The 26,215-nt window shown below is 44.3% G+C and overlaps 2 protein-coding genes across 5 annotated transcripts in view; one reads left to right on the plus strand and one right to left on the minus strand.

Annotated features, from left to right (window-relative positions):
- Positions 1–10,252, plus strand: actr2a (actin related protein 2a). Of its 2 annotated transcripts, XR_011104755.1 has the most exons (10): positions 1–87; positions 2,103–2,213; positions 2,404–2,619; positions 2,758–2,830; positions 3,048–3,184; positions 3,680–3,829; positions 3,923–4,068; positions 4,505–4,637; positions 5,494–8,727; positions 8,982–10,252. XR_011104755.1 is itself a non-coding variant. In XM_068726560.1 (9 exons), the coding sequence occupies exons 1-9, from the start codon at positions 40–42 to the stop codon at positions 5,662–5,664; spliced, it is 1,185 nt and encodes a 394-aa protein (XP_068582661.1). In that variant the 5' UTR covers positions 1–39; the 3' UTR covers positions 5,665–10,252. The 2 variants fall into 2 exon arrangements, 1 of the variants encoding a protein (XP_068582661.1); XM_068726560.1 differs by having other exon boundaries at positions 5,494–10,252.
- The window catches only part of spred2a (sprouty related EVH1 domain containing 2a), a 25,369-nt gene continuing 9,313 nt past the window's right edge, over positions 10,160–26,215 (minus strand). For 2 of the 3 annotated variants that reach the window (XM_068726555.1, XM_068726556.1), the window contains exons 2-6: positions 25,218–25,392; positions 24,761–24,929; positions 23,376–23,440; positions 20,078–20,233; positions 10,160–19,708 (exon numbers count right to left, since the gene is read on the minus strand). In XM_068726555.1, the coding sequence (XP_068582656.1) occupies positions 19,016–19,708; positions 20,078–20,233; positions 23,376–23,440; positions 24,761–24,929; positions 25,218–25,392 (1,258 nt within the window). In that variant the 3' untranslated portion in view covers positions 10,160–19,015. Of the gene's footprint in view, positions 19,709–20,077; positions 20,234–23,375; positions 23,441–24,760; positions 24,930–25,217; positions 25,393–25,903; positions 25,978–26,215 lie in introns of those variants that run through there. The other variant, XM_068726557.1, reaches the window with a different exon arrangement.

The following is a 26,215-nucleotide window of genomic DNA, read 5'->3' on the forward strand; positions in this document are numbered from 1 at the left end:
GTGGGGCTGCTGCTTTTTGCTGGATTCAGGGAACACAAAATGGACAGTCAAGGGAGAAAAGTCGTGGTTTGTGACAATGGAACCGGGGTAAGTTGTACTCAGCAGTGGGTGTGCTGTTAAGTCTCAGTCCGTGTCGCTCTCGGCCCTTCACGCGGTGCAGTTTGATATGCAAACGAGAGAGAACTGGAAACCGGAAGTAACGGAGAGCTAACAGGCTAACGCGTTAGCTTGTCTGGGTGGGTTTGTGCGAGGAATGTGTCTGTCAGCTGGATTCAGCTCATTCATTTGCAACAGGGCTACAGCTGACTGCTACGGTTTATTTTTTTATTTTTATCAGTATGTCATCAACGTATAGCCAATACAGTCTCTGACAAAGCGCCTTTTGGTGATTCGGGTAACTTAGCTAATGGTTAGTTTAGCTAGCCTATTTAGTTAACGTTAGCTTTGGTTAGTAACTTTGGTAATGTGATGCAGTAGTTAGCTACTGCACAGTTAAACCGAACACAACCAAAAACACCCCATCGAGTAAACACACACACACACACACACACACACACACACACACACACACACACACACACACACACACACACACCATAGTTTAGTAACCGTGGTTTACGATTTCAAACCACAACTTTAACTGATTTTTTTAACCAGTGGTGGTAGCGAAGCTAGCTAACGTTAGCCACGTTAGCTGACTTCGTGTCATTAGATTTGTTTGTTTAAATATTCAGAGTTTGAAGAAGAGCCACCTGACACCAGCTAAAAAGACACGTTAGATTAAGATGAATCACAATGTTCATTCCGTTAGCTTAGGCTAGGCTAACTAGCTTAGCCTCAGTAAGCACTTCCCAAAACGGCCCCGCCCTCATACACTAAAAAGTACACTTGTACGCATGTTTTTAAATGGTCCCGTATGTCTGTAGTAGCTTTTAAAGCAAATGCATTCGACTTAATCGCCCAGTAAACGGGAAGTCAGCCACTGGGCCAACGCGAGTCACTGGTTGCGGAAGTCGAGGCAGTTCTTCTTCCATGTAAGGAAACGTGTGAGATCTGCTGCAGGTTTCACCAGTTTGAATGGACGTTTACACAGCTGGAGGAGGAAGTAATCAGATCCGTTTACTGCAAAATACTCAAGATCAGTACAAGTGCCTTGAGTTTGTACTTGAGTAATTGTACTTAGTTACATTCCACCACTACACCTGCACTGCTTAGTTCCTACACGTTTTGTAAATCATAAACTACAGGAATTCTGTTTTCCCCCTGGTTACACATTTTTGAGAGAATTACTCAGGGATGATCAAAATGCACTTTTAATGCAAACAATGACACATCTGATACATTATCAAGAAAAAGAACATTGTGAGTTGGGCCAAGATTCTTACTGTCGTCTCATTTTAAGGTTAGAGATGCACAGACTTTATCTGCTGGATTTATATCAGCCCCAATACTGTTACCTATTATTATACTAATCCCTCATTAAGCCGATCAGACGTTGTCCAGACATGCCTGATCCACATTGAACGCACTTCTATGTTTTGCTCGGCTCGTTTACTGTGGCGGGCTGACATTGATTCGTGAAGCTACTGCTGACACCACTTCACTTCCTGTTTGTGCTTCAAAACAAAAATCCTTTTAGTTTGAAGGAATAGTCATTTTGAAACATTGCACCGAAGAAATGCTTTTTATGACGTGTTGAAGAAGAGGGTTCAAACAACTGCTTGTTCTGATATTATATTTTAGTAATAATACTAATAATTATGTGAAAGTTTTTAATGACTGGAGAATGAAAACGCTGCAGGAAGCAATGTAAAAACATTGTAAACAGTATAATTAGATTTATCACAGGCCTTAAAGGAATGTTTGTTTATGAGAATGTGTAGTTGAGTATTGATGTGTTTCAGCCTCAGTCATTTATTGTGTTTTAATAATGATATTGTGACAAAATTATCTTATATACACATTGTCCTTCACAGTTACCAATTCTTACTTTTATTATATACGTCTTGAACCCTACAGGAGGTATTGTATTTACCGTGTTATTTGAAAATCATAACGCCTGTTTTTTCTGTCTTTTTTTCTTTCTTTCAATCCCATCCCAGTTCGTCAAGTGCGGCTATGCAGGCTCCAACTTCCCCGAACACATTTTCCCCGCGCTGGTTGGCCGGCCAATCATCCGCTCCACAGCCAAAGTTGGCAACATTGAAATCAAGGTAATGTTGAACTACAAGTACTTTTTGTATCAGGACATGAAAGAGATACCCGCACATTCCAATTCGTGGTCGTCCTGCGCGATGAATATCGGCTGCTCAAATGAAAACCGTGCGTAACGGAGGAACAGCAGCCAACAGCAGTGCCGACAGGCTGCAGGTAAAGAGTCTGAGAACTGTTGTTCTCTCTCAGGACCTGATGGTGGGGGACGAGGCCAGCGAGCTGCGCTCCATGTTGGAGGTGAACTACCCGATGGAGAACGGTATCGTCAGGAACTGGGACGACATGAAGCACCTGTGGGACTACACCTTCGGGCCCGAGAAGCTCAACGTGGACTCGCACGACTGCAAGATCCTTCTGACCGAGCCGCCCATGAACCCCACCAAGAACAGGGAAAAGATTATAGAGGTGGGCTGTGTGTAATGAGAGCTTACCTCGCCTCAGCTGACTGACACTCACACGATGCTGTGGACTCACGTCAGATCTTGTGATTACCAGAGGTGTGTTCATAAGTTTCTGATTCTTTGTGTTTTTTTCTCCTGCCAGGTGATGTTTGAAACGTACCAGTTCTCAGGAGTTTATATCGCCATCCAGGCCGTCCTCACTCTCTACGCTCAAGGTTTGTTTGTCTCCGTAAACACTTGTTTGCTACGAAAAGCCACGAGCTGAATGCTAACGCTGCGCCGTCGCTACACAGTTCGACCACCGGTGGCGCTGGAGAGAGAGCAATGCCCACGAGCAGCTGTTATTTGGTTTTCGGGTATCCTACCAGTATGCAGGAGCGCGCCGCGAGTGCCGGCCGATACTCATCTGCTTGCCGTGTTTTTTTGTTTTAGGACTGCTCACCGGAGTGGTGGTGGACTCTGGCGACGGCGTCACGCACATCTGTCCGGTGTACGAGGGCTTCTCTCTGCCCCACCTGACCCGACGTCTCGACATCGCAGGGAGGGACATAACGCGCTACCTCATCAAGGTACCGGCATGCACTGAATGATACAAAGTGTGTGTGTGTGTGTGTGTGTGTGTGTGTGTGTGTGTGTGTGTGTGTGTTAGTGTTACTGAGAGGGGTTTTCCCAATGATAGAGGGAGTTGTAACAGCAGCAGATTAGATTAGCAGATGGTATTTGTTTAATTTGATTTAATTATGAATCACCAAAATATACCTGACCTCTCGTCTGCGGGGTTATTGATCAGACGGACATGACGCTGGTACTGAAAAGATGACTCCTGTTGTCCTACCAGCATTCAGTATTTAAGAAAACCCACATTAAATGTCAAAATACTTCAATTTTAGCCAAACTTTTATAGTCTTAACCATCTTTTTTGCTTCATATATGTCAGAAAACAAACTACAAATGTCACTTTTGTCAATTTGTTGTTGAGAAACGTGAAACCAGTTGTTTTACTCAGGCGTTAAGTTGACGTAGTTGTATTCCACGGTAACCGTAACCGTGAAATCTGCCACCAGCTGCTGCTGCTGCGAGGCTACGCCTTCAACCATTCGGCGGACTTTGAGACGGTGAGGATGATGAAGGAGAAGCTGTGCTACGTGGGTTACAACATCGAGCAGGAGCAGAAGCTGGCGCTGGAGACGACGGTGCTGGTGGAGTCGTACACGGTCGGTCGCGTTGTTAAACTCCGCCGGTGACGAGGTCACGTTAAAGACGTCGTCACGTTTCTGAAGGCGGGGGCTTTTGTGCTGTGTCCTCAGCTCCCAGACGGCAGGCTGATCAAGGTGGGAGGTGAGAGGTTCGAAGCCCCCGAGGCGTTGTTTCAACCCCACCTCATCAACGTGGAGGGAGTGGGCGTGGCCGAGCTGCTCTTCAACACCATCCAGGCCGCAGATATCGACACCAGGTGAGAAGAGAAGAGAAGAGAAGAGAGAACTTCATTAAACTTCCTGTGCCACAGATTTATCATAGATATCAGAAGAGCAATAGAGTAAATATACAAACATGTATTCACAATAGAGTTGTATAGAAAGTAACCAGAGCAGGATAGATTAGCAATAAGAGTAGAATAAATATTGTAAGTGATCAAACTGAAATAGAAAGGATCATTTAATAATAATGATACGATGTATTTGTACAGCGCTTTAAGAGGTACTCAAAGAATTAGACTTTTTTTTGCTTTCGCCAGTAGGTGGCGCTTTGACTGAGTAATAATTAGCTGGTTGACATTCTCAGACCGTGGCTTGTTATCAAGTTCGGTCCAGTGGAGTTCCGTCGGCTTGTTGTTTACCGGGGCGTCACGTCAAATGGCTGTAATGCGATGTAATGACTTCTCCGATCAGGTCCGAGTTCTACAAGCACATCGTCCTGTCCGGAGGCTCCACCATGTACCCCGGCCTGCCGTCCCGCCTGGAGCGCGAACTGAAGCAGCTGTACCTGGAGCGAGTGCTGAAGGGAGACGTCGACAAGCTGTCGGTGAGTACCGGTGTCGGGGGGGGGGGGGGGGGGGACAAAAAAACCACGAGGCTCGTGAAGAAGATGGAGGATGAAGGTTTCCCAGTCAGAGCGGCATCAAGCTCTGTCGATGAGCCGTTATCCTTGCATTGTTTTTAGCATTTACTGCTAATAAATACTGATGAAAGTAGCTTATGTACAGTTGATTAATACGCAGTAGTTAGTTGTATAGTTAATCAGCTTGATCAGTGACAGAAATGCAGTATATATATATATGTATATATATATATGTATATATATATATATATGTATATATATATATATATATATATATATATATATATATATATATGTATATATATATATATATATATATATATATATATATATATATATATATATATGTATATATATATATATATATATATATATATATATATATATATATATATATGTGTATATATATATATATATATATATATGTGTATATATATATATATATATATATATGTGTATATATATATATATATATATATATATATATGTGTATATATATATATATATATATATATATATATATATATATATATATATATATATATATACTGTACACCACTGCTTCTTCCCCAGAGCTTCCTTATGCAGTACTCGTATTTGCCACTAGGGGGAGCTGAAGCCACGGTCTAGTCCATGGTTTTAAATACCTGAGAAGCGTCTGTGTGTCACGGTCTCACGACGACGCGGTGATGTCATCGCTCCTCGAGAGGAAGCCCAACCTCCAACCCGTCATTAAGAGACCATCCGTGTATTTTAAGGCGGTTCCAACGCGTTTCATCATCTCCGCTCTTCTTCTTTTCCGTCCTCGTCTCCGCTGCAGAAATTCAAGATCCGGATAGAGGACCCCCCTCGGCGCAAACACATGGTGTTCCTGGGCGGCGCCGTGCTGGCCGACATCATGAAGGACAAGGACAACTTCTGGATGACGCGGGAGGAGTACCAGGAGAAAGGGACGCGGGTGCTGGAGAAGCTCGGAGTCACCGTCAGATAAAACGCAAACAAACAAAAACACTCCCCCTCCCCCCTCCATCTTACCCCCTCAGCTGATATCCATGCACCGCTTACCTTGATGCGCCTGGATGGTCACGCCGTGTCGTCCATTCACGCTCGTTTTTGAAAAGCAAAGAGGGAGGGGGGGGAGAGAGGGAGGGATGAAGGATTTGGGGTATGAAGTCTCATGGCGAGGGAAGACATCTTGAATATTTGCCCGCGACACAAAAATGTCCTTATTATTAGAATTACGTTTGAAGATGCACGAGTTAGTGCCGCTAAGTTCTCCATTTAAAGGAAAAAGTGCAAACATTTTTGGAAATATTTGCTTTCTTGGCGAGAGTTGGATGACAAGAATGACACCAGTCTGTCTGTTCAATATGCAGTTAGCTTAGCTTAGCATAACGACTGTAAGCAGGGGGAAACGGCTAGCCTGGTTCTGTCCAAAGTAGCACAATCCTGCAGCACGTTTTAGGGGGTTTTATGATTTGTTTAATTATCGTACAAAGAAGATGTAACATCAGTGAGCTGCAGAGACACAGAAAGGCAAGCTTCCAGTTGTTTTATGCTAAGCTAACTAGCTGCTGGCTGGAGCTTTACATTAACTGTGCAGACATGAGAGTTTCTGACTCTTGCCATGAAAGAAAATATCTGTATTTCCCAAAATGCATTCTCTTTTTTTAAATTGTAATCCATGGCTTTAAAAACACAGACTGTTCAACGTCAAACTGTCCTTTTTTTTGTTTGTTTAGTTTTTTGTTGTTGTTTTTGTGGAGCAGCACATCTGCGAGTGTTTTGTCTCGTGAGCCTCCCACACCAGGCCGGATTGAGCTCCTGGCTGTTTTCAAGTCGAAGACGACGACGATGATTATTGTTATTAGCGACGCCGCCGCCGCCGCCGCCGCAAAAAAAAAAAAATGCGCCACCTAATCTGTCAAAACAGATGCCGGCATTAAAGATAATGCTCACAGTGTGGAGCGTTGCAGAGATTAGATAGATCATCACACACTGTGTCTTTTTAACATACCGATCGTCAAATAACACCCCCACCCCCCCCCCCCCCTCCCCTCCCCCGCTCACGTTTCCTGTTTAATGTCTGGGAGTGAGTCACTGTGCTGAAGGTGCAGGCGGCCGCGTTTTGAACTCGGCACCTCGTTTGTCTCCGCCGCTCGTCTTTGTCGGGACGTCTGCTTGCTTGTTAAGCGCAGAAGTTCGTATCTTCAACACGATTTCAATGTGAAGAAATGAACACGTGGGGAAACATCTTTTTACTCCCCCCGCTTTCTTCTGGAATCGAAAGCGTTTCGGAAGGTTTGGTTTTGCGGCGGTGAGCGGAGTTTTTTTTTTTTTTTTTTTTTTTTAATGGGTTTGATTTGTCTCCGTTTCCTGTTTACCGCCGCAGGTCACAGAGGATTTATGAGAGACGAGTTTCCATTCCATTAACGATCACAAAAGCATCGAGTCATTCCTCGCGGGCGATGCAGCACCGCCGCGCCACATATCGACGTCCCGCATCGCCACATCCAGACGTCACCGAGCCGCTTACAATTTTGTCACAGGAAGTTAAATTAAAAGTGTGAACTCACTGGAGGGTGGACAATCTTTTTCGTGACCTGTAAGGTAGAAGGGAACGTTTTTTAATTTTTTTATTACTCCGACAGAGAAAGGTCCAATCGGGGTGTTTACCGACATTACTGTAATTTAGAGTTCAGCCACCGGGGGCAGCACTGAGCTCAGTCGCTGAGCAGAACTCCATTTTACCAAATTTGCATCGTCATATTTGTCTAACATTCCCTGACAGCAGCCTTTCAGAATGAGCTTTTGCTTTTTTTTTTTTTTTTTGTCTCGTGAAGTAGTAAACCGAATAACGTGAGATGATGTCATCGGCTTAAGGAAACTGCGATGGGCATTTTTCACAATTTTACCGAACGATTTGATTTATGGAGACGGTCGTCAGCAGGATGGATGATGAAAAGGATTGTCAGCAGCAGCTCTACATATAAATAAGTTCATCTTATATTTACATCTACAGTGTCTTAAGACTCCACATGGGTCTTGAGTGACTGTAATGGAAGAGGCCTTTTCTTTTTGTCGCTTCACACTCGCTTAACGTAGTCATTCCCTCCCTTTTCTGGGGCCTGTACCGGGAAAGCAGGATTTGGGGTTAACCGGGTAACTTCAGGGTTAAATCCGGGCTTTTCAGTTCCACGACGGAGGCGTTCACCTGTTACCGGTGTCGGCCATGTTGGAGATAAGAGGTCAACCGGTGTAAAAGCACCGCCCCGCTGACCGATCGATCAGAGCTCGGTGCAAACAAGTTAAAAGTTATAGTTCAGACGGAAAGTAGCAGTTTGAACATGATTTATAATATCATGTCATCGATAGATCCGACTAACGATGTGTGTGTTCTGTTACGTTAACGTGTTGCAGATGTATTCTGATGTGTGAAACGGACTCGGGAGCAAATATTAAAAGAAAAGACTGAAGTCTACATTCTCTCATCCTATATTCACTCCCGTGTGTCGGCTTGGTGTTGCAGTGCGACGCGTCGGAGCGGAGTCTCTCAGTCACTCTGCTCCGGTTGCTTTAATGCACGCTGTGGGTGATTCATAATTTATGGAAAGAAAACCTTCTTATTGCTTAGAATTATGTTTTTATATATATTTTTTTTTTATGTATTTGCTCCCACCGCCCTGGAGTGCAGCTGAAAGCATCCGAATACATCCAAGCAGCACATTGACTAACCTGAACACACACACACACACACACACACACACACACACACACACACACACACACACACACACACGGGTGTGTAGTTCTAGTCGGCTCTATATGAAGCAGTGATGTTATGAATCTGTGATTTTACTCATTCACACAGTGGAAGATTTGTTGCCTGCAGTTAGTTACTTTCAGCCTGAATCACGACTTTTAACTTCTACGGTTTTTTTTGTTTTTTTTTGGTCACGACGCTGCACACATCGCTTCTCACCTAACCGGCGTCGTGGGGCCGTTTAGCGGTTTTAAGGGTCTAGTTGAGCCGGATAACCTTTCAGCTACCCGGGTATGTTGAACTCTCTTAAGAGCAGAGTTTTGTATTCATTCTATTCACAAGTTTCATGAAGCGCTCAGTGGGATGAACCGGACTGTGACACGTGGAACAGGACGGTTCTGGATCACGGCTCGCTTCTTTAGTGCCAAAATAACGCTTTAAAATCCACGAGGCTCCATCAGCTTCTTCTTCTTCTTCTTCTTCTTTTAAAGGTGTGTCTGTGTTCTCTTCACGTTGCTGATCATTGATGTGCTTCTGTGTTTCAGAGGAGACCAGGGTACTCTCTGTGTGTCTGACTGCACAGCTGTTTGTTCACCTGTATCCTTCCCCCGTCGTTCACAGTGAAGCTAAAGCGGAAAACATGTCCTCCTTTTTAAGAAGGAAAATGTCCAGTAGGGAATAGCTCCATGGTTCGGTCTTGAAGGAGGAAAGGAGGGGGTGGGAATAGTCGAGTCAAACGGTTTGGAGCGATCTCATTGGTTCAGAGAAACCTCAGTGGGCTTCGAGAAGAAGCTGCAGAGAATGCAGCCCGACTGATACTGGACTTGAAGACCAATAGTGATTCTGAAGAGAAATGTGGTCGAAGCACATTTGTCTCAGAGCAGCTGTTCTCCAGTGCACCACGCTTTATAGATCAAACATATTCAGCCGTTATGCCTTCAGTTCGGTGCTTTTATGCTTCTTTTCTTTTTTTTGTCCTTCTTCAGCCAACGCACAGTATAATAAATAATAGAAATAAACATTATTTATGCAGCACATTTCAGAAGTTACAAAGTGTTTTACATGGTTGAACCAGGATTAAAACATTTCAAACGAGGCAAATAAAGACGGACATTAAGAATAATGCTGAAGTTAAATACCCAACAATCATTCAAACTTGTTTCATAAGTATTTCTACCGACTGACGGCACATGAATCATTTACCAGATAAAAGTCTGCATCGCGGCCACTTTTCTCTTTTGAGTGTAAATACTACATTACCCATGAGCCTCAGTCGCAATCAGGACCCGATTGTGTAAAGTTGAGTCCTGAACACCAGTGAGATCATTCTGGGATGTTTCTCTAAAACGTGTAATCTGGTCGGACATTTAGAAAGTCTTTTTCCGTTTGAACTTTGAACTCCTTGTTTTGTTTTTTCTTCTTCTTCTTCTTCTTCTTCCTCACGACCACGCCTGCCTCTCCCTCCTGGTCTCGGCCGTGCTGAGGATGAATTTGTGGGTTTGGGTTTACAGGACCAGGTGCTTTTGTGTGGGTTACTGACACATTATTTGTAATATTAATAAGAATCTGGTGTCAGGAAACGGAGGCCACGTAAAAAGCTGGTATTTGTGGTTTTCCGTCTCAGTTCTTATGTGTATATTGGAGGCACTTGGCTCACATATATAAATATAAATGTATAATTTCCTCTTGACAAACACGGTCATCAAGTGTCAAGTACAGTAACTTTTTCTTTTTTTTTTTTTTGCTCGTCCTTTTTATGTTTTGTTTGTAGCATAACTGCCAACCGCTGATTTAAATAAAGCAAATGATTTCTAGACTCCTGGTGCGTCTGTGTCTTCATGTCTCTGTCCCTCAGAGCGATGAGGGGGGATTAGAGACGTCTATAAATGTGCGTCTCGTTACGGCCGTCTGCTGCAGGGTGAACCCCGCTGCTTTTTAGAGGGTCGCTGTTGCGCAACCAAACTCCAGACGCCCGGCTTGCTTTTGATGTGGGACAAGTTTCCCGCTCGCTGTGGTCTCCACGACAACGGGATTCAAGCACCAGAGCTCACCGACCGTCGCGTCGCCTCCGTGTGTTCAGGAGGAGGCCTTCCGTGTCTTGAGTTGATTATTTTTGAAGAGATCTTCTTCTACTGTGCCATTGTCCGTCGTCGTCCATTAAGACACCAATGAGCCACACGATTCTCGATCGGTAAACACACACCGTGCTGCTGCCACAGATACTCACTAGAGCACCGAATGTGGATTAATACGCCGCTGAAAATAGTCCCCAACAAATGCATCATTCATCCTGTTTGTTTGATAGAAACTACAGTGACTTTTCGTTTGTGGAGCGATGTTGCTACTTTTACTTTAAGGTCCAGTGAGAAGGAGTTAGTGCCATCTAGAGGTGAGGTTGCAGATTGCAACCAACCCAATGACTCTCTGCTCAACCCTCCAGTTCCAAGCGTGTCGGAGAACTACGGTGGCCTTCAGGTAACCGGAAAACACAAAATGTTCTCTCTGGAGCCAGTGGACCTACACCCCTTTGTAGACATGAAGGGCTCATTCTGAGCCCATGAAAAGTCCCGGTGAATATATACACACTAATAAAGACATAGTTATGAATATTATATTACATTTCTGCCAATACATCTCCCTAAATCCTACACACTGAAGTAAAAGATAGGAGTACTTCTTCCACCAGTGCCGGTCCGTACCAGACACATGTTGTCTTCTATCAACACACACACACACACACACACACACACACACACACACACACAGACACAGACACAGACACAGATTTAACTCGCTGGAAGAAAAAATAAGTTGGGTGGAGTTGAAGATGTGCTTGAGAAAAAACATCTAATCGCCGTAAAGAAGGCTGGAAATTCAGAGACCTTGTGTGTGTGTGTGTGTGTGTGTGTGTGTGTGTGTGTGTGTGTGTGTGTGTGTGTGTGTGTGTGTGTGTGTGTAGGTGTGCATGTGTGTGTGTGTGTTGGGCCTCCCCAGCAGAGCAGAGTGTGAGGAATCCAGCGGGTCGGGTCGCTCGTCTGGGCCTGATTTACAGAGGCCCCAGTGAGTCTGCCTGCTTCTCTTTGTTTATGAAATCTGAAACAAATGTGACTGCGATAGACCACCAACCCCGCCAGCGCACCACCCCTCCCATCCCATCCTGCTCTCAAACACTGCGTGTGTGTGCGTGTGTTGTTGTTGTTGTTGTTTTCTGCAGCTCTAAATGAACACAGTCTGATCTGATCGGACCTGACTGTCCATCTCTCTGACACTAAGGTATCTAAAGATATCTAAAGCGTCTAAAGGTGAATTGGACTTCTTTGTATACATTTCTTCAATTAACTTTTTGGTCACATGATTGCGCCGGCATCACTACGGCGAGTATAAACTAAGCTTTAACAGTAGAACACTGGACACGTCTTAGGAGAACTTGCATTTTAACGCGCCACCTCAATAATCGATGTATAAAGAGCTGCACAAGTCTGCATTGATAGGAGGGCGGAGTCAAACAAACGCATGACTTTCACCCAGGAGACCGCTGTTCCTGTCCCGTGTGAAACCAGGTCGACGGTGACTTATTGATGTCGTTTATTTACGTAGGCAACGTAACTTAAATCACGAAACAAGCGCACTTATTTTAACCCAAACCACAATGTTTCCTTTACCCTAACCAAGTGGTTTTTGTTCTGAACCGCGTGTGCAGAACGGTCGACTGTAGTGGAGCGACCCGACCGAGCGTCTGTATGTGACGAGTCGGGAGGAGAACGGGTCGGTTGTTTTGACGCTGTGTTTGTGACTCGTGGCGAACAGATATTTAGATCATTAACAAACACAGAGCTGTTGTCCCCACCCAAGACACACACACACACACACACACACACACAGACATACAGGACCTCCGTTTGCCCACAGGCATTATGGGAAACGGCCTCTCCCTGTGGCTGTCGCAGGATGCCGTCTCTCTCCCTCTCTCTCTCTCTCTCTTTCTGCTGTTATACGAGCCCAGTAACATCCTGATTCGTGTCCCGACGCTCAGTAGGCCCTTCATCATCATGTTCATCATCATCAGCATCATCTCTGTCTACTTTTTGGATCTCTGCTCCCTCACCTGGTCGATATCTGGGTACGTTTGTCTTCTCATCTCCTAAAATTTGGTATTTTTTTCCAATCACAAAGCTGGTATTGAGCCCGTCAAAACCCCCCAAAAAACTAAAATATGTTCTATATAACCCCACCAAAACCCATATATACTGTATATATGTAGTTCTCTTTTTTCTAATATATATATATATATATATATATATATAACATAATATAATATATTCCCAAAATTTGGTACGGTGCTCCTCAAAACCCACAATATGCAGTCATGAATACAGAGTACTATATTTGAGGACTTTTGTGTTAAAGATTATTGTGTGATTGTCTCACACACACACACACATACACACACACACACACACACACACACACACACACACACACACACACACACACACACACACACACACAGTGTAAACGTTACTATCCAGGCTGCTTCTTTAGTTTGCAGATGATGTATTTGTATTTATACACGTCTCATTATCTCTTTTTCTCTTAGAAGAGATTTACATCCATCATATTAGAAACAATAAAAAAATAGAACTGAAAATGTACATCATACACTTGATACATATACATATATATATATGTATATATATATATATATTTATATACACATACATATATATATTCTGTTTTTTACATAGTTAAAAATGTGAATTATATAAAAAAGACAAACCAATGGATACAATGAATTATTTTTTTCCACAGTTATTATTTTCTGAAATATACATCAGGAGATAAATGAAGAGGAGGCTTCAGGCACTTTCCTTTAATAGCTGAAGTGAGCGCCGGCCGGAGACGATGCGCCCGACACACCGACTGCTTTTGGTTCACTTTCCTCGCCACAGATAGAAAAGTAAATGTGGGGAAATTCTTCTCTACAACGGATGGCAGCAGTATCATGAAGCTTGAGTTACAGGAAACACAGCAGAGGAAGGAGAGAGAGGTGAGACAGACGGACGGACAGACGGACAGACAGACAGACTTTATATCAGAGGCCTTCACTCCTGATCGCTGCTCGCTTCAGCCTCGAGTCTCTTTTTTAAATTAAAGGTGCATTTAACGAGCGCACTGGTGGATCTGTATGCTGTACAGCGTTTGATATAAATTGTTTGCGTGTTTTGTTTGACATCACAGCCAACCATCTTCCAAATCACAACCGTTGGTTAGTTTAATTCATTTCGTATCATTCAGGCAGCAACTGGTTTGAAGCTGGAATTTCTATGAAAGTAAAATAGAGACTTGAAACTTGCTACAGACACATAAACCCTGACAACACTTTCAGATCACACCTGTTCAACAATATATGCAAACAATGTTACAAAGAAAATATTTATTTGTATTTCTATATCAAAATCCATCGATCTTTTCTTCCTGTAAAACAAAATATGACGTGTGCTTACGTAAGCTGGTAGCGACCAGTTTCAACCAATAATATCATGACATCCGTCCATCGAAGGGAGGTGTGTGTGTGTGTGTGTGTGTGTGTGTGTGTGTGTGTGTGTGTGTGTGTGTGTGTGTGTGTGTGTGTGTGTGTGTGTGTGTGTGTGTGTGTGTGTGTGTGGAGCATGGACGTACACAGAGAGAAGGATGCAGCGTTGGAGGCGGCGCTGCGTTCGTTCCTATGAAATTTGAAGCCAAAAATGTTTGACTTCAGAGTGTATTGTTTATCGGCATCACTGTGTGGATAGAGAAAGCGCAGTAGCGTTTCCTTTAGCTTTAAATCCCAACGCTCCTCCTGGGGTCCATATCGCGCTGCATTCTAAGCATTTTATGGCCAAATCAAATGCCAAGGGTTTGATTTAAATCGCTCTTGTAATTACCGCCCAAGTATTCAGCTTCCCTGGGGAAAACGTCACAGTACAGAAGCTAGAGACGCTCTAACTTCCATTTGACTTAAAGTCGTCCTCTTGTGCGTTTAAAGGCCTACACCAAAGGCCTACACCAGTGGCTTATTTACTGCAAATCAGGTCTATATAGAGTCTATAGCCGTGCTAGCTGCTCTGAGCTAAATGCTAATGTCAGCACGCTCTCCATTTTGTTTTGTTATTTGTTATCATTCCAAAGTTTAAGTGCCCCCAAAAATTGCGCGTTTTTGTAGAAAAGCCCAAAAATGTGGTTGGATGTGTGGAGCAAATTGTATCCATTCAAAAATTTTGACATTTTGGAAAGAAAACACAAAATGTTGCCGACTCAGCTAACAGCTAAAATGCAGCTAAATTGTGTGATCCATCACAGTCAACATCAAGTCCACATTCATTTTGTCAGTGATGTTGCCGATATAATAGTGAATGTCGTAGCGTATATTTTACGGATCAATCTGCACTCAAACTTCAACGTTACGATCGCGATAACGTAGCGCTGACAAACTAATGCAGACTTTGTGTTTACTGTGAATGAATGTAGTTTTACAATTGATTCTCATTTTCTACGGAGATGATTGGAAACAAAGTCTGGAAAAGTACAAATATATCCAAAAAGCTTAAACTCTGACACATGAGCTTTGAAAGTTGGATAAAAAAAGTTTTTTTTATGTATAAGAAAACACAGAATTCCCTTCAGTCATGTTTTTCCTTCTGATTGAGATTTCCTGACATCATTGAATGCACCACCAAAATGATCCCTGCGTGGAACTGCAGAACAACATGAGACAAAGTAAAACATGAAATATATAATTAAACAAGTAAAAAATGTGTAAATAAAGCTGAAATCAAAGCAAAGACTGGTGGCAGCTTTAAAGACATAAACTGAAAGTTACACGAGATGAAGCGCTTCGTCACAGCTAACGGTCCGATTGTTTTGTTAGTTTGGGCTCCACATTCACAAGAGTTGTCAAAACGTCTCCGCGGTCGAAGGAAAGCGCGGCGTTCCGGTCAAAACGGGCGAAGCACCTGCTGCCGTCGGCATGACGACGACGATGAACGATGTAGCGTCACGCGTGTCGACGTTTGTTCTTCTGCGCGGTGACGACGACTGAGGTTTTTTTGTAGACAGACGAGCTGCAGCTTATTCACCAGTTCTAGCTTCATCTCAATGTTCAGGCCTCTCGCTCACACGGTTAACAAACACTCACACACGTTTCTGTGAAAAGAGCACAAAGTCTTATAAAGGAGGTTTAAGATTGAATGAAATACTGGAGCGACGGCGTCATGGAACACGTTACCGTAGAGCTGTAAAACAAGCTGAGATTGTAATGGATTAGCCAAAGACGGCGAGCTATCCATTGATTTAATTGATTGTTATTGTCGTTAGTGTTGTTGGGTCTTATGGTGTGTATGGATGTTAGACGTGATGTGTCCTGTTGTTTTCATTGAGGTATCGTAAAGACATTATTTGGACAAGAAGAGTAGCAAAGGCTGTTGCTAATAAGGATCTAAATAAACAAACATACAAAGGGAGTGAATGCAAAATGATTAGCTAACAGTTCTGTTAATATATATGGAAGCTCTTTGCATTCACCCCAAAACAAAGAAAATAGCTTTTATTCACAATACTGACTCATTATCTCATAATCTAAGAGAGAACTATTGAAAATATATTGCAATATATACAAAACTTGTAAATATGAAATATGTTGTAATTATTATGATAAAGTAAACGTGTTTATCAAGCTTCAAAACAGCTGACAGCAAGTTAAGCGACGGCGACTCGCTCGACTCAAGAGGCGTTTTGACGGATGGAAAGTGAAGAGTCGTCGGTCAAATGGTGCATTTCGATCCACCTGTTTTCTCACACTAATACATGAAACTAACAGAAATGTCATATTTACATCCAGTTTTCAACATTTGTTACCAGTATAGGTCTGACTGGCGCTCTTGTAACTACGTCATCTTTTTGCACCCTCTTCTTGGCGGAGAATTGGCGCCACCTACTGCCGACCTCGATGAACCAACTCATAATAATCGCATAACGGTCGTGGATGGAAACAAGCATTCCGTCACGTTTTCTTTTGACGATTTTTGACGATTTTCCCAAAAATTTGGATGGAAACTTGGCTATTGAGACGCGATTGTATTTAAATATGGGAATAATAGACATTCATAGTGTTGCACTTAGTTAACATGAAAACAAACGTTTTTGAACTTTTCCCTGAAAATGAAAGTCCATTGCTGTCATAATTCAAATGGTTGCTTTCCTCCTTCGGAAAAGTTCTCACACTATAATGCATTTTTAGACTTTGTGCTCATTTCGTTGTGTTGTGGGATCGACAGGCTCAGGCAATAAGTTATTTTACCTTTCTCTTTCTCTTTGTTTTTAATTAATCATTTCTAAACGCGAGTCACATTTTGTAATGAAGAAACAGGACGATCAAAGACTTTTGTGATCAAAACATTTTTTAAATTAGTAAAGAAATTTGAGGAAAATGTCTTCGAGTTAAACTGCGAGACTCAAATATTCTGACAATGTTTGATGATTTTTCTGGCATTTGTGTCGATATTTTAATCAATTAAAGGATCTCACACACACACACACACACACACACACACACACACACACACACACACACACACACACACACACACACACACTAAGCTTAAGTGTCTAAAGTGTTCTGTCATAGCTTTGTTCTCACTGGGTTATTTGTTCTTCTTATCATCAAACAAACCTCTAGACCACAAACCAGTGAAGACAGACCAGTATGACCAGTGCACAACACAGCGGGGGATGATTCATTGAGGTTTCTTTAGCATGTTTTATAACTGCAAAAATGGATCATTGATCTGCACAAAACTACATTTATTCAGATTTAAATCTGACTTTTTGCAAACGGTTACCTTCTGGCGAACTGTCATTGTGTCTCTGGATCATTCAGGACTGGGAGCCGCCATTTTTACTGGTCAAGCCGAACTGGTTAATCTGTTCTGTTAGCGGGGAGGTAAGCGGAGCAGCTTTCAGACCAGTTGAGTGCCTCTGCTGAACGTCAGGAAACCAGAGCTGCAACACATTCACCTTCTGTAATCTAAGTTAGCTTACAACAAATGAGAAAAAAAAAAAAACAACGTCAGAGAGACATCTTGCTTTCTTGCTGAGAATTGGATGAAAGGATTGACACCACTCTCACGATGGTGCGTCGAGTACAGAGCTGGAGTCAGGACTGGTTAGCCTAGCTTAGCATAAAGACTAGCGGAAACAGCTAGCCTTGCCATTCTTGCTTTTATATTTCTGTTTGTGTTCAGATTAAACAAGATGAAACATTTGAACTCGTAGCTGTACAGTGATGGTGGATGTATTTTTAAAGACGGAGCCAGGTTAGCCGTGCTTCCAGTCTTTATGCTAAGCTAGGCTAACCAGTCCTGACTCCAGCTCTGTACTCAACAGTTGACGGCCCCTCTGCTTTGCTGTTGCTGTGCTTTCTCTCATCAGGTCTGCAGACCTTTGATTGGAGAGTAATCAGTGACACAGCTGGCCCAGATGTGTCTAATGCACATAAGCAGTCAGTCCTTTGTGTTGTGGCTTTTGGTTCTTTTCTCTCATCTTTACAGCACAACACCAACATAGCACATTTCCACTCATCCATTCCCTACACTGCTAACTACATGGATTCCTCCCATCTACATTTACTGGCCTTGTTTTGATTCTTTTTTTTTGGTTACTAAATCAATTTATTTGTTAAGTATGTCTCCTGTTTTTGTCCGGTCTAATAGCCGGGCTGTGACATAACAGACAGACAGATATCCTAACTTCAAAAATAAAAAAGAAGTGAAAACGCTCTTAAATTAAATTGTTGAATGAACCCTTTAAGGTGAAATTATCTCACCACACTTTTAATATTTTTTTCCTGAAATGATTGTGTGCCTCCAAAATGTTTCAGAGGAGCAGTGTGAAGGATTTAGTGGCAGGAAACTAAATACCAATCCGCTCACCCCTCTTGAGCCACTGTTTGGTTTGTCCGTTCTGGGCTACCGTAGAAACACGGCGATGCAACACGGCGGACTGAAGAGGACCCGCTCCCTATGTAGATACAAAGGGCTCATTCTAAGCTATCGAAAATACAACGATTCGTAGTTTCAGGTGATCACACACTAATGAAAACATAGTTATTAATATTATATTCCATTTCTGACAGTAAACTCCCCCTAAATCCTGTCAATGAGCTGCAGTTCCCTCGACAAACAAGACAACATTCATACTGACATAATGACATATTTAAGCCTTTGAAACAAATGAGTGTAAAAATATAATGTACCCATATACCTATATTTATATATATATATAATATATATATATATATATATATATATATATATATTATATATCATTTTATATATTAAATGAAGAATCTTTGTTCAGTCTTTGTGAGAATTGGAAGCCATTTGGTCTCCAATGTCACAAAAATAAAAAAAAACACAGGGAACATTTCTTCCATCTGTTGAGACGAAGTTCTTCTTCTCCTCCTCCTCCTTCTGATAATCGTAGACAAGACGAACGACAACAGCAAAGTCACAGCGGCCTCCGTTTCCCACGAGTCCTTGCTGCCTCAGCCCACCGCTTTGTGTTTCCCGCCGCAGCAGCGGCAGGCCACGCCGCAGCGGTAGCACGCCCTGAGGGGGGCGTAGCAGCACATGCAGGGCGCCAGGAGCGACAGACCCACCAGCGCCGACCAGCGCAGGCAGAAGCGCTCGTCGCTGGTGTCGCAGGAGCACGGGTCCGAGTAATCCCCCTCCGTGTCCGACATGCAGTGGTACAGCAGGCTGTCCGCGCACCACATGAAGCTGACCCGCCTGATGCAGGTCTGGATGGGGTCAGGTGCTTCCTGGCAGCGGCCCCGCCCGTTGTCCTCGTGGTTAAACATGTCCTGACAGTAAACGCAGCGCGAGCGCTCGCCGTCCTCCTTCCGCCTCTTGCCTTTGGGCTGCACGGCCCGCGGCTGCACCGTCACCACCGCTCTGTGGCCGCCGCCCAGCTCCAGGCAGCCGGGTTTGCCGTCGCAGCCCCGCTGCACGTCGCAGCTCAGCGGGTACGGGTAGGCGTAGTTGTGATTGGGCGGCTCGCTCTTGGCGAAGTGGACGTAGGCGTCGAGGTTGTCGGGCTGGGCGAGTTTGTCGCGCGTGGAGTTGGCGTCGCGGTAGTCCTCGTAGCCGGTGAGCCAGTTCCGCTCGCGGGGGTTGATGCGCACGATCTCTTCATCCTCCACCTGGAAGCTGACGTGACGGGGGAACATGTGCACCGCCTGCAGAGACACAGAGGAGACGGAAACGGTTGAAATGTCTCCAGGGGGACATGAGGTCAGCGGGAACAGGGGAGCACAGCTGCTAACAGCAGTTCTCCTTGCAAGGCCTTGTGGGTCATGAACTCTTTATGGTTAGTTCGGTCAAATGTGCTCTACGAATAAATCTCAACAAACCAGATGTGGCTTTGCAGAAATGCAACATTTTTTTGGCGAGGACATTTTGATGCTGATTTCCTTCCTCACTTTTATATGTGACGTCTGCATCTCTATCCGTCGTCTCTGTCTACGATGTTCTGGTCACAAACTGTGGGTCACTGACAGTAAGCCAAGCTCAATTCGATCTTGAGCCACTCAGACTACTCTACTCACCTGGTCCAGGAAGTAGTGATCAGAGGGCCGGTGGTGCTCGTAAAAATGTCCCAGGATGCAGTGGTGCCGACGGGCCTCACAGAAGTTGTGCGGGGCCAGCGTGTGCATCGCTGGCTCTCTCTTCTGGGACGAGTTGGACGAGCTGTCGGTGGCCGTCTGGAGGACAGAGAGGAGACGGTGTGAGTAAATAAAAACCCGCGGGTCGGTTTTGAAGGCTCGTCCTGTGGTGATTAGAAAACTGATCTCAAACACTCTGCTCGGTTGCACCTCTGGCCACACCCCAATGGGTGACGTCACCGCAGGTGTTTTCAGGTTTGATAGCCGGTTGAAAATACCTGCTCTGAGCAGGGAAGTAGTAGTAGATGTTAACGCATTTTGTTATGAGCACTTCACGGATTACCTTCTCCATAGATTTACTGTAGACTGAATAAAAGATGTCTGCCGGCTGTGGTTGGTTGTTCCTCGTCACACGACATGCGCTGCAGCGTTTCCACAACTGTTGAACTATTTTTTGCTTTTGAGCTCGTCTTCCTCGTGTCTACGTTGATGGATCTGAAGGAAGATCATGTGATCTGATCGAAAGCTACGAAAGAGCTACTTAACTGAGATTTTTTCTGTCAACATAAACTACACACAAACCAGTCTGTTCTCGTGCAAAGCCGTAAAAAAAAAAAAAAAAAAGAAGAAAAATAGCTTGAAGAAACTCGCAGAGCGGTGACGAGAACACCACGAGATCAACAAGACTGCAGCTGGAAAAAGGAGGGAAGTAACATCATTTGTAGGACACAGCTGTAGGACGTATGTCAATGGGGCGCTTTATGTTGATTGTAGAATGCATGGCTGCATGTAATAGAGTATTCTCATTAGCCATGTAAACAGCTTAGTATGTATATGTCCGGAATAAGGGAAAAACAACGTAATATTTTGTGAATGTAGACGCGGTCTTTTAATCTTGACTTATCACTGAGAAGTTAACCCACTGTGTGCAATTGTGAATAATGTCAGCTCACGATGTAAAACAATGCGACACGTATGAAGCTCCTCTCTGAAACCACCTGAGCTTCACTCCACCAGACCTCTGTGTGCAATTAGTCGAGTCCGAGGAGGAAAAACAAAAGACCTCCAGAGCAGCAGAGCGGCAGAAACGTCTCTGAAGTCTTGGTGTGTTTTTTTTTTTTTTGGGGGCCTGCGTTAAATGAATCCCAGCCCCGGCGCTTTGCGGCCCCGCGGCCCTCCGAGCGCTCGGCGGCGTGTGCTGGGTTGCGTCATCCTCGAGGGTCGACGCAAGCTGCAGCTTTCATGTGGCTCGCTCGGATCGCACAAGAAGACTTCCTTCAAATAATAGAAAACCGAGGAACTGAAGAACCTGCCGAACTTCGCGGCGAAGTGAATGAACTGCTTTTCTCACACTTTCAGCTGTGCAGCGAGCAAACGCACAAGAACAAACTGTCATTTTGCTTTTATTTATTTCTGTAAATCTCTGCTTAAAAAACATCACTGTGAGTTTTGTTTACTTTCACTCTTTCTCACCAAAATGCAGCGTGAGCCTCTTTAAGGCCTGGCAAACACGATGAAAACATTAGCGTAACTTGCATTGCTCACAGCAGCCTGAGGTTTTCTTCTTCTGCTCTGTTATTAGGGTGTTAAATGCCCCCGACTGTGTCACACAGCGGTCAGTCTTTGAGATAAAGCCCAGATTTCTCAGCATCCCGTCAAGACGATTTTGGCGTGGCTTCTTAAGGACACGAAGCGCCTCAACGCCGCCGTCCTTCGTTGAAAAGTAACTCGTCCCGATTCGGCGTTCGGCTGCCAAGTTTCAGACCGCTTGAGAGTCGACAAACCCCGGCTTCAGTCTCCCAGAGCTCATCGCACGGTACAGATAAAAAATAGTTTCTAATTATATTTGAAACTATTGTGTCATATAACGAATTCTGTAAAACTTCACTCGTGTTCAGATTTTGTGACTCCAGTGCTTAAAACCTCCATAGTTTCATAACTACATCATTTATCCTCCTGCTGTTTCTCCAACAAACCCAATCCAGCAGTTCGCCAGGATCTCCTCCGTTATTCAGGGGCCTCCAGAGGAAGCACTGCTTTATGACGGGGAGGGTTTTATTTACTCCTGGCAAAGCTTGATCTACATCCTCATTGTCCTCCGAGCCTCTTCAGCGCCTCTGAGTCCAACTCTTCTGGTTCCTCCTCCTCCTCCTCCTCCTCTTCCTCCTCCTCAGGGAGCCAGACTTCAGACTTGCAGACAGGACGGGTGGGAATGATCTGCAGCCGGGGCGGTTCAGCCACGTTCCCCTCCGTCGGCCCGGCTCTCCTCTAAACGAGGCCAGCTATGTAAACAGGCAGCTCGGTGACGGATAAACTGACAGGTCACACTCTCTCCTCCATAGCTGGACATCCTGCGGAAACGATACACCCTCTTTTCATTGAAGCCGATGGAACGACGGAAAAAGTGGACTGAAGAAGGAAGCGGGGCCTGGTCCCTTCATCGGAGGATGGAGGTGGAGGAAGCATCAGCTTTGAATGTACTAAAATGCAGGATGTGTTTGAAGAGAGTACGGTTTAAAGAGCAGGAAAGAGAGATGACAACTAACAAAGGTGGCCACAGCTGTATGGTGATGGCAGGTTTCCAGAGACAGGCTAGCTGTTTCCCCCGGCTTCCAGTCTCTATGCTAAGCTAAAATTCATGTCTGTGGAAAAAAACTCTCTAAGAAATATAGTGAGGTGTGTGTGTGTGTGTGTGTGTGTGTGTGTGTGTGTGTGTGTGTGTGTGTGTGTGTGTGTGTGTGTGTGCTGCTCGATGGTGAATGCGACGTGTGTCTGGTCAAAAACACCACAGGATACCAAACCCCTCCCATCCTTCATGCTTCCTGTCTGACACCCCCCAAAGCCCAACACACACACACACACACACACACACACACACACACACACACACACACACACACACACAGTTTTCTCCTGTCGCTGCAAACAAAGGCAGTGTCTCCTGTCCAAATCTGAACCCAAAATAACAATAAACAGCCCCTCCCTGTATTCTCCTCCTGATGAAATATAGAACACTTGAGAGGGAAAAACACAGTCTCTGTCCAGGAATGTGAATTATGACGCACATCATTAAACAATGAAGTAATAATGGGTCATACTGACGAAAGATGGAGATGAAGTTGGGAAAATGTGGCTCTTTATTAACGCTCGCTCCACTCGGACGTCTAGTGCATTCAGTTTGTCAAAGCCGTCCTCAGCGTTCATCAGTGTTTTATCAGCTGGAGGACGAGGAGTTTCTCACCGTGAAGACGTCGTCGTCGCCGAGCTCCGCCTCATTCTGCAGCGTCGACGAGGACGTGGTCGAGCCTGGAGGACACACGGGACACAACTTCTTTTCATTTGCAGTAACAGTCTTATTTATCACGGTCTGGACCTTTCGGGCTGGGGTTTGGGTTCGGCTATTTTCAAAATGTAATTTATAGAGTGTAGCTGATGCCGTTGCTGGAATTCTAACAGTCAGTAGTGAATAAAATAAAGCAGAAATGTGCTTTCGGGTTTGCGTCAGTATACCAGAACTGTTCAGTCGGCCTTAAAGATGCAGGTATGGAGCAGGTTCTGATCTCAGTTTAGGTTTGTGCTGAACTCTAATCAGCCTGATCTCACAGAAACACGTAAAATGATCACAAACTTACGTGAAGGTGGGACGTTATCTGTTAAAACGTTGCGTCGTAAACAATGCCAATGGAAAAACAATTAGGCTCAATTGTCGGGGTGGACGCAAGAATTCGCAGATTTTTACGCCTACGTAAGAAGTTACATTTTAGACGTAGTTCTTTAAACCCAAACTGATCTTTTCTCCGTAGTTTTGTTGCCTCAACTTAACAAAGTAGTTTTGTTGCCTCAACTTAATAAAGTAGTTTTGTTGCCTCAACTTAACAAAGTAGTTTTGTTGCCTCAACTTAATAAAGTAGTTTTGTTGTCTCAACTTAACAAAGTAGAAACGTTAAATTGTTTCTTTGGTGCCGACACCTATTTTAACACATTACGTGTTAAATAATACATTCATTTAACACTTTATGTTCCACCACCCTGTAATGCGGTGTTTACAGGTCCTCGTCATTTCATATATATATATATATCTGTGAGATCACGTTGACTCTGTTGCTGCTCCGCTCTTCACGACACATATCCGACGCACACTTTGCAGTGAGGCGGTCTGTTTAAAGGAGAACTCTAAAATGTATGGAAATAAGCTTGTTTCCTTATTTCCATACTTGAATCCATGTCATCTGTAGAACAGGACAAGTTGTGCTTAGCTTAGCAACAAGACAGAAATCAGAGGGAAACCTCCTTCCAACGACTCTGACTGACTGACATGTTGTACCTTGTTAGCTAACGAGCTAACACAAGCTAATGCAGCCGCAAGTCAGCTGCGTTTTATTTAAATTCACAAAAATGTGAGAAGCCAGCAACTTCCCCATACGTCTTATTAATCTGTATGACATAAACAAGTGATTGGCTAAATCCTCTCACTGACTTTTGAACGCTGATCATGTGAAGTTATTCTGTAGTTTTCAGTGTTTTACATAAACACAACAGAGTTGCTCTGAGGTATCCCAATACTTTAAACTCCTGAATTGTTTCTTTAGAGCCTTCTCCTGTGAAGTGAGCGACCATGGTGCGTACCTTCGGTCAGGTCCTCCAGCGCCTTCCTCACCCCGCGGTCGAAGGCTCTGGCGTCGGCCGGGCTCTGGAAGGTCAGACCACACTTCCTGTTGTCCACTTTCCAGTGGTGGAATGTCGGCGTGGCCTTCGTGTAGACCAGATCCTTCTTTAAGAAACACTCCAGGATCACCTGGAAACAAACACGATGAGACGACCTGAATAATGAACTTATAGTTCAGTGCAGTAGAAGGTGATCATCTAGGAGTTTAACAGGACAAAGGTTTATATGTGTACATTTTTGGGATGAAATAGACAGAAGAAGAAGACCTGAGCAGCAAAGAAATGAGCCATCTACAGAAACAGGAAATGGAAACTATTTGACGTGTAATTTCTGCAGAAACATTGGGATGCAAAAGATGCGACGGAATAAAAAAAAAAACAAGCTCTTTGGTTGTCGTTAAAATGCCGCTGCACCCACCTGCTTGTCTTTGAGCCGTTCTCCGTGGATGAGGAAGGTGTTGCGTCCCAGCAGTTCGCTCGCCAGCAGCCGGCACACGCCCACTCTGCTCAGGCAGCCGTCCTGCGCCAACCAGCCGCCACTCGAATCGTCTCTGGTCATCACCACCGCTTTGACGCGCACAATGTAGCTGTCACTGCAACAGACCGGAGAGAGACACACACAGTTACGCCACTTTGACCGCAAATGTCTCTTTGGTTTAGTTTTTTTTCCAACTGGCGCTCGGTAACGTGACGTTAGTTCTTCATGTATTGAAGAAGACTGGAAACTAGAGGTTGAGACCATAAACTCATGTTTACAATGTTTACTGAGGGAATAAATCAAGAGAGAAGTAGAGTCATTTTAGACTAGACTTCTATACAACCAGAGGAGTCGCCCCCTGATGGACATTAGAGAGAATGCAGCTTTAAGACATGAAGCATCAGCTTCACTTGGAGGTTGCCGTCTGGGAGAAATCCTGGATCAGACCGACCAATGGTGAGCGAGTTCACGCCAGTAGTGTTGTCCAATCAGAACACGCAGCACTGAGAACGACACACCTTCCTTTATGTTCTTTACTGAACATAGCATTCACCTGTGCTCACACACACACACACACACACACACACACACACACACACACACACACACGCAGAGAACCAACAAACCCTCGTCTGAGCTGCCGGCAGAAACTGAATCTTCACACTCAGAAGCAAAAATAAAATGGAGACGCCGACTGAAGCGCGTCGAGGTAAAATACAAAAATAAAAAAAACACTCTCTCTCTCTCTCTCTCTCTCTCTCTCTCTCTCTCTCTCTCTCCCCGTCTTGCCTTTTATACTCAGACATCTCTCGTACATCCTGTTTCCACGGTCACAGTGTCACGCCGGTCTCCGTTGACGACAGGCTGTCGAGCTGTGCTGCCGCGCGCCGCCGACGCCACATCCTAACAGGCCCCCCACACACACACACACACACACA

Source organism: Cebidichthys violaceus, unplaced genomic scaffold (assembly GCF_023349555.1).
Source record: "Cebidichthys violaceus isolate CVI_PGR_0920_01 unplaced genomic scaffold, fCebVio1.0.p SCAF_4, whole genome shotgun sequence".
Classification (NCBI taxonomy): Eukaryota; Metazoa; Chordata; class Actinopteri; order Perciformes; family Stichaeidae; genus Cebidichthys; species Cebidichthys violaceus.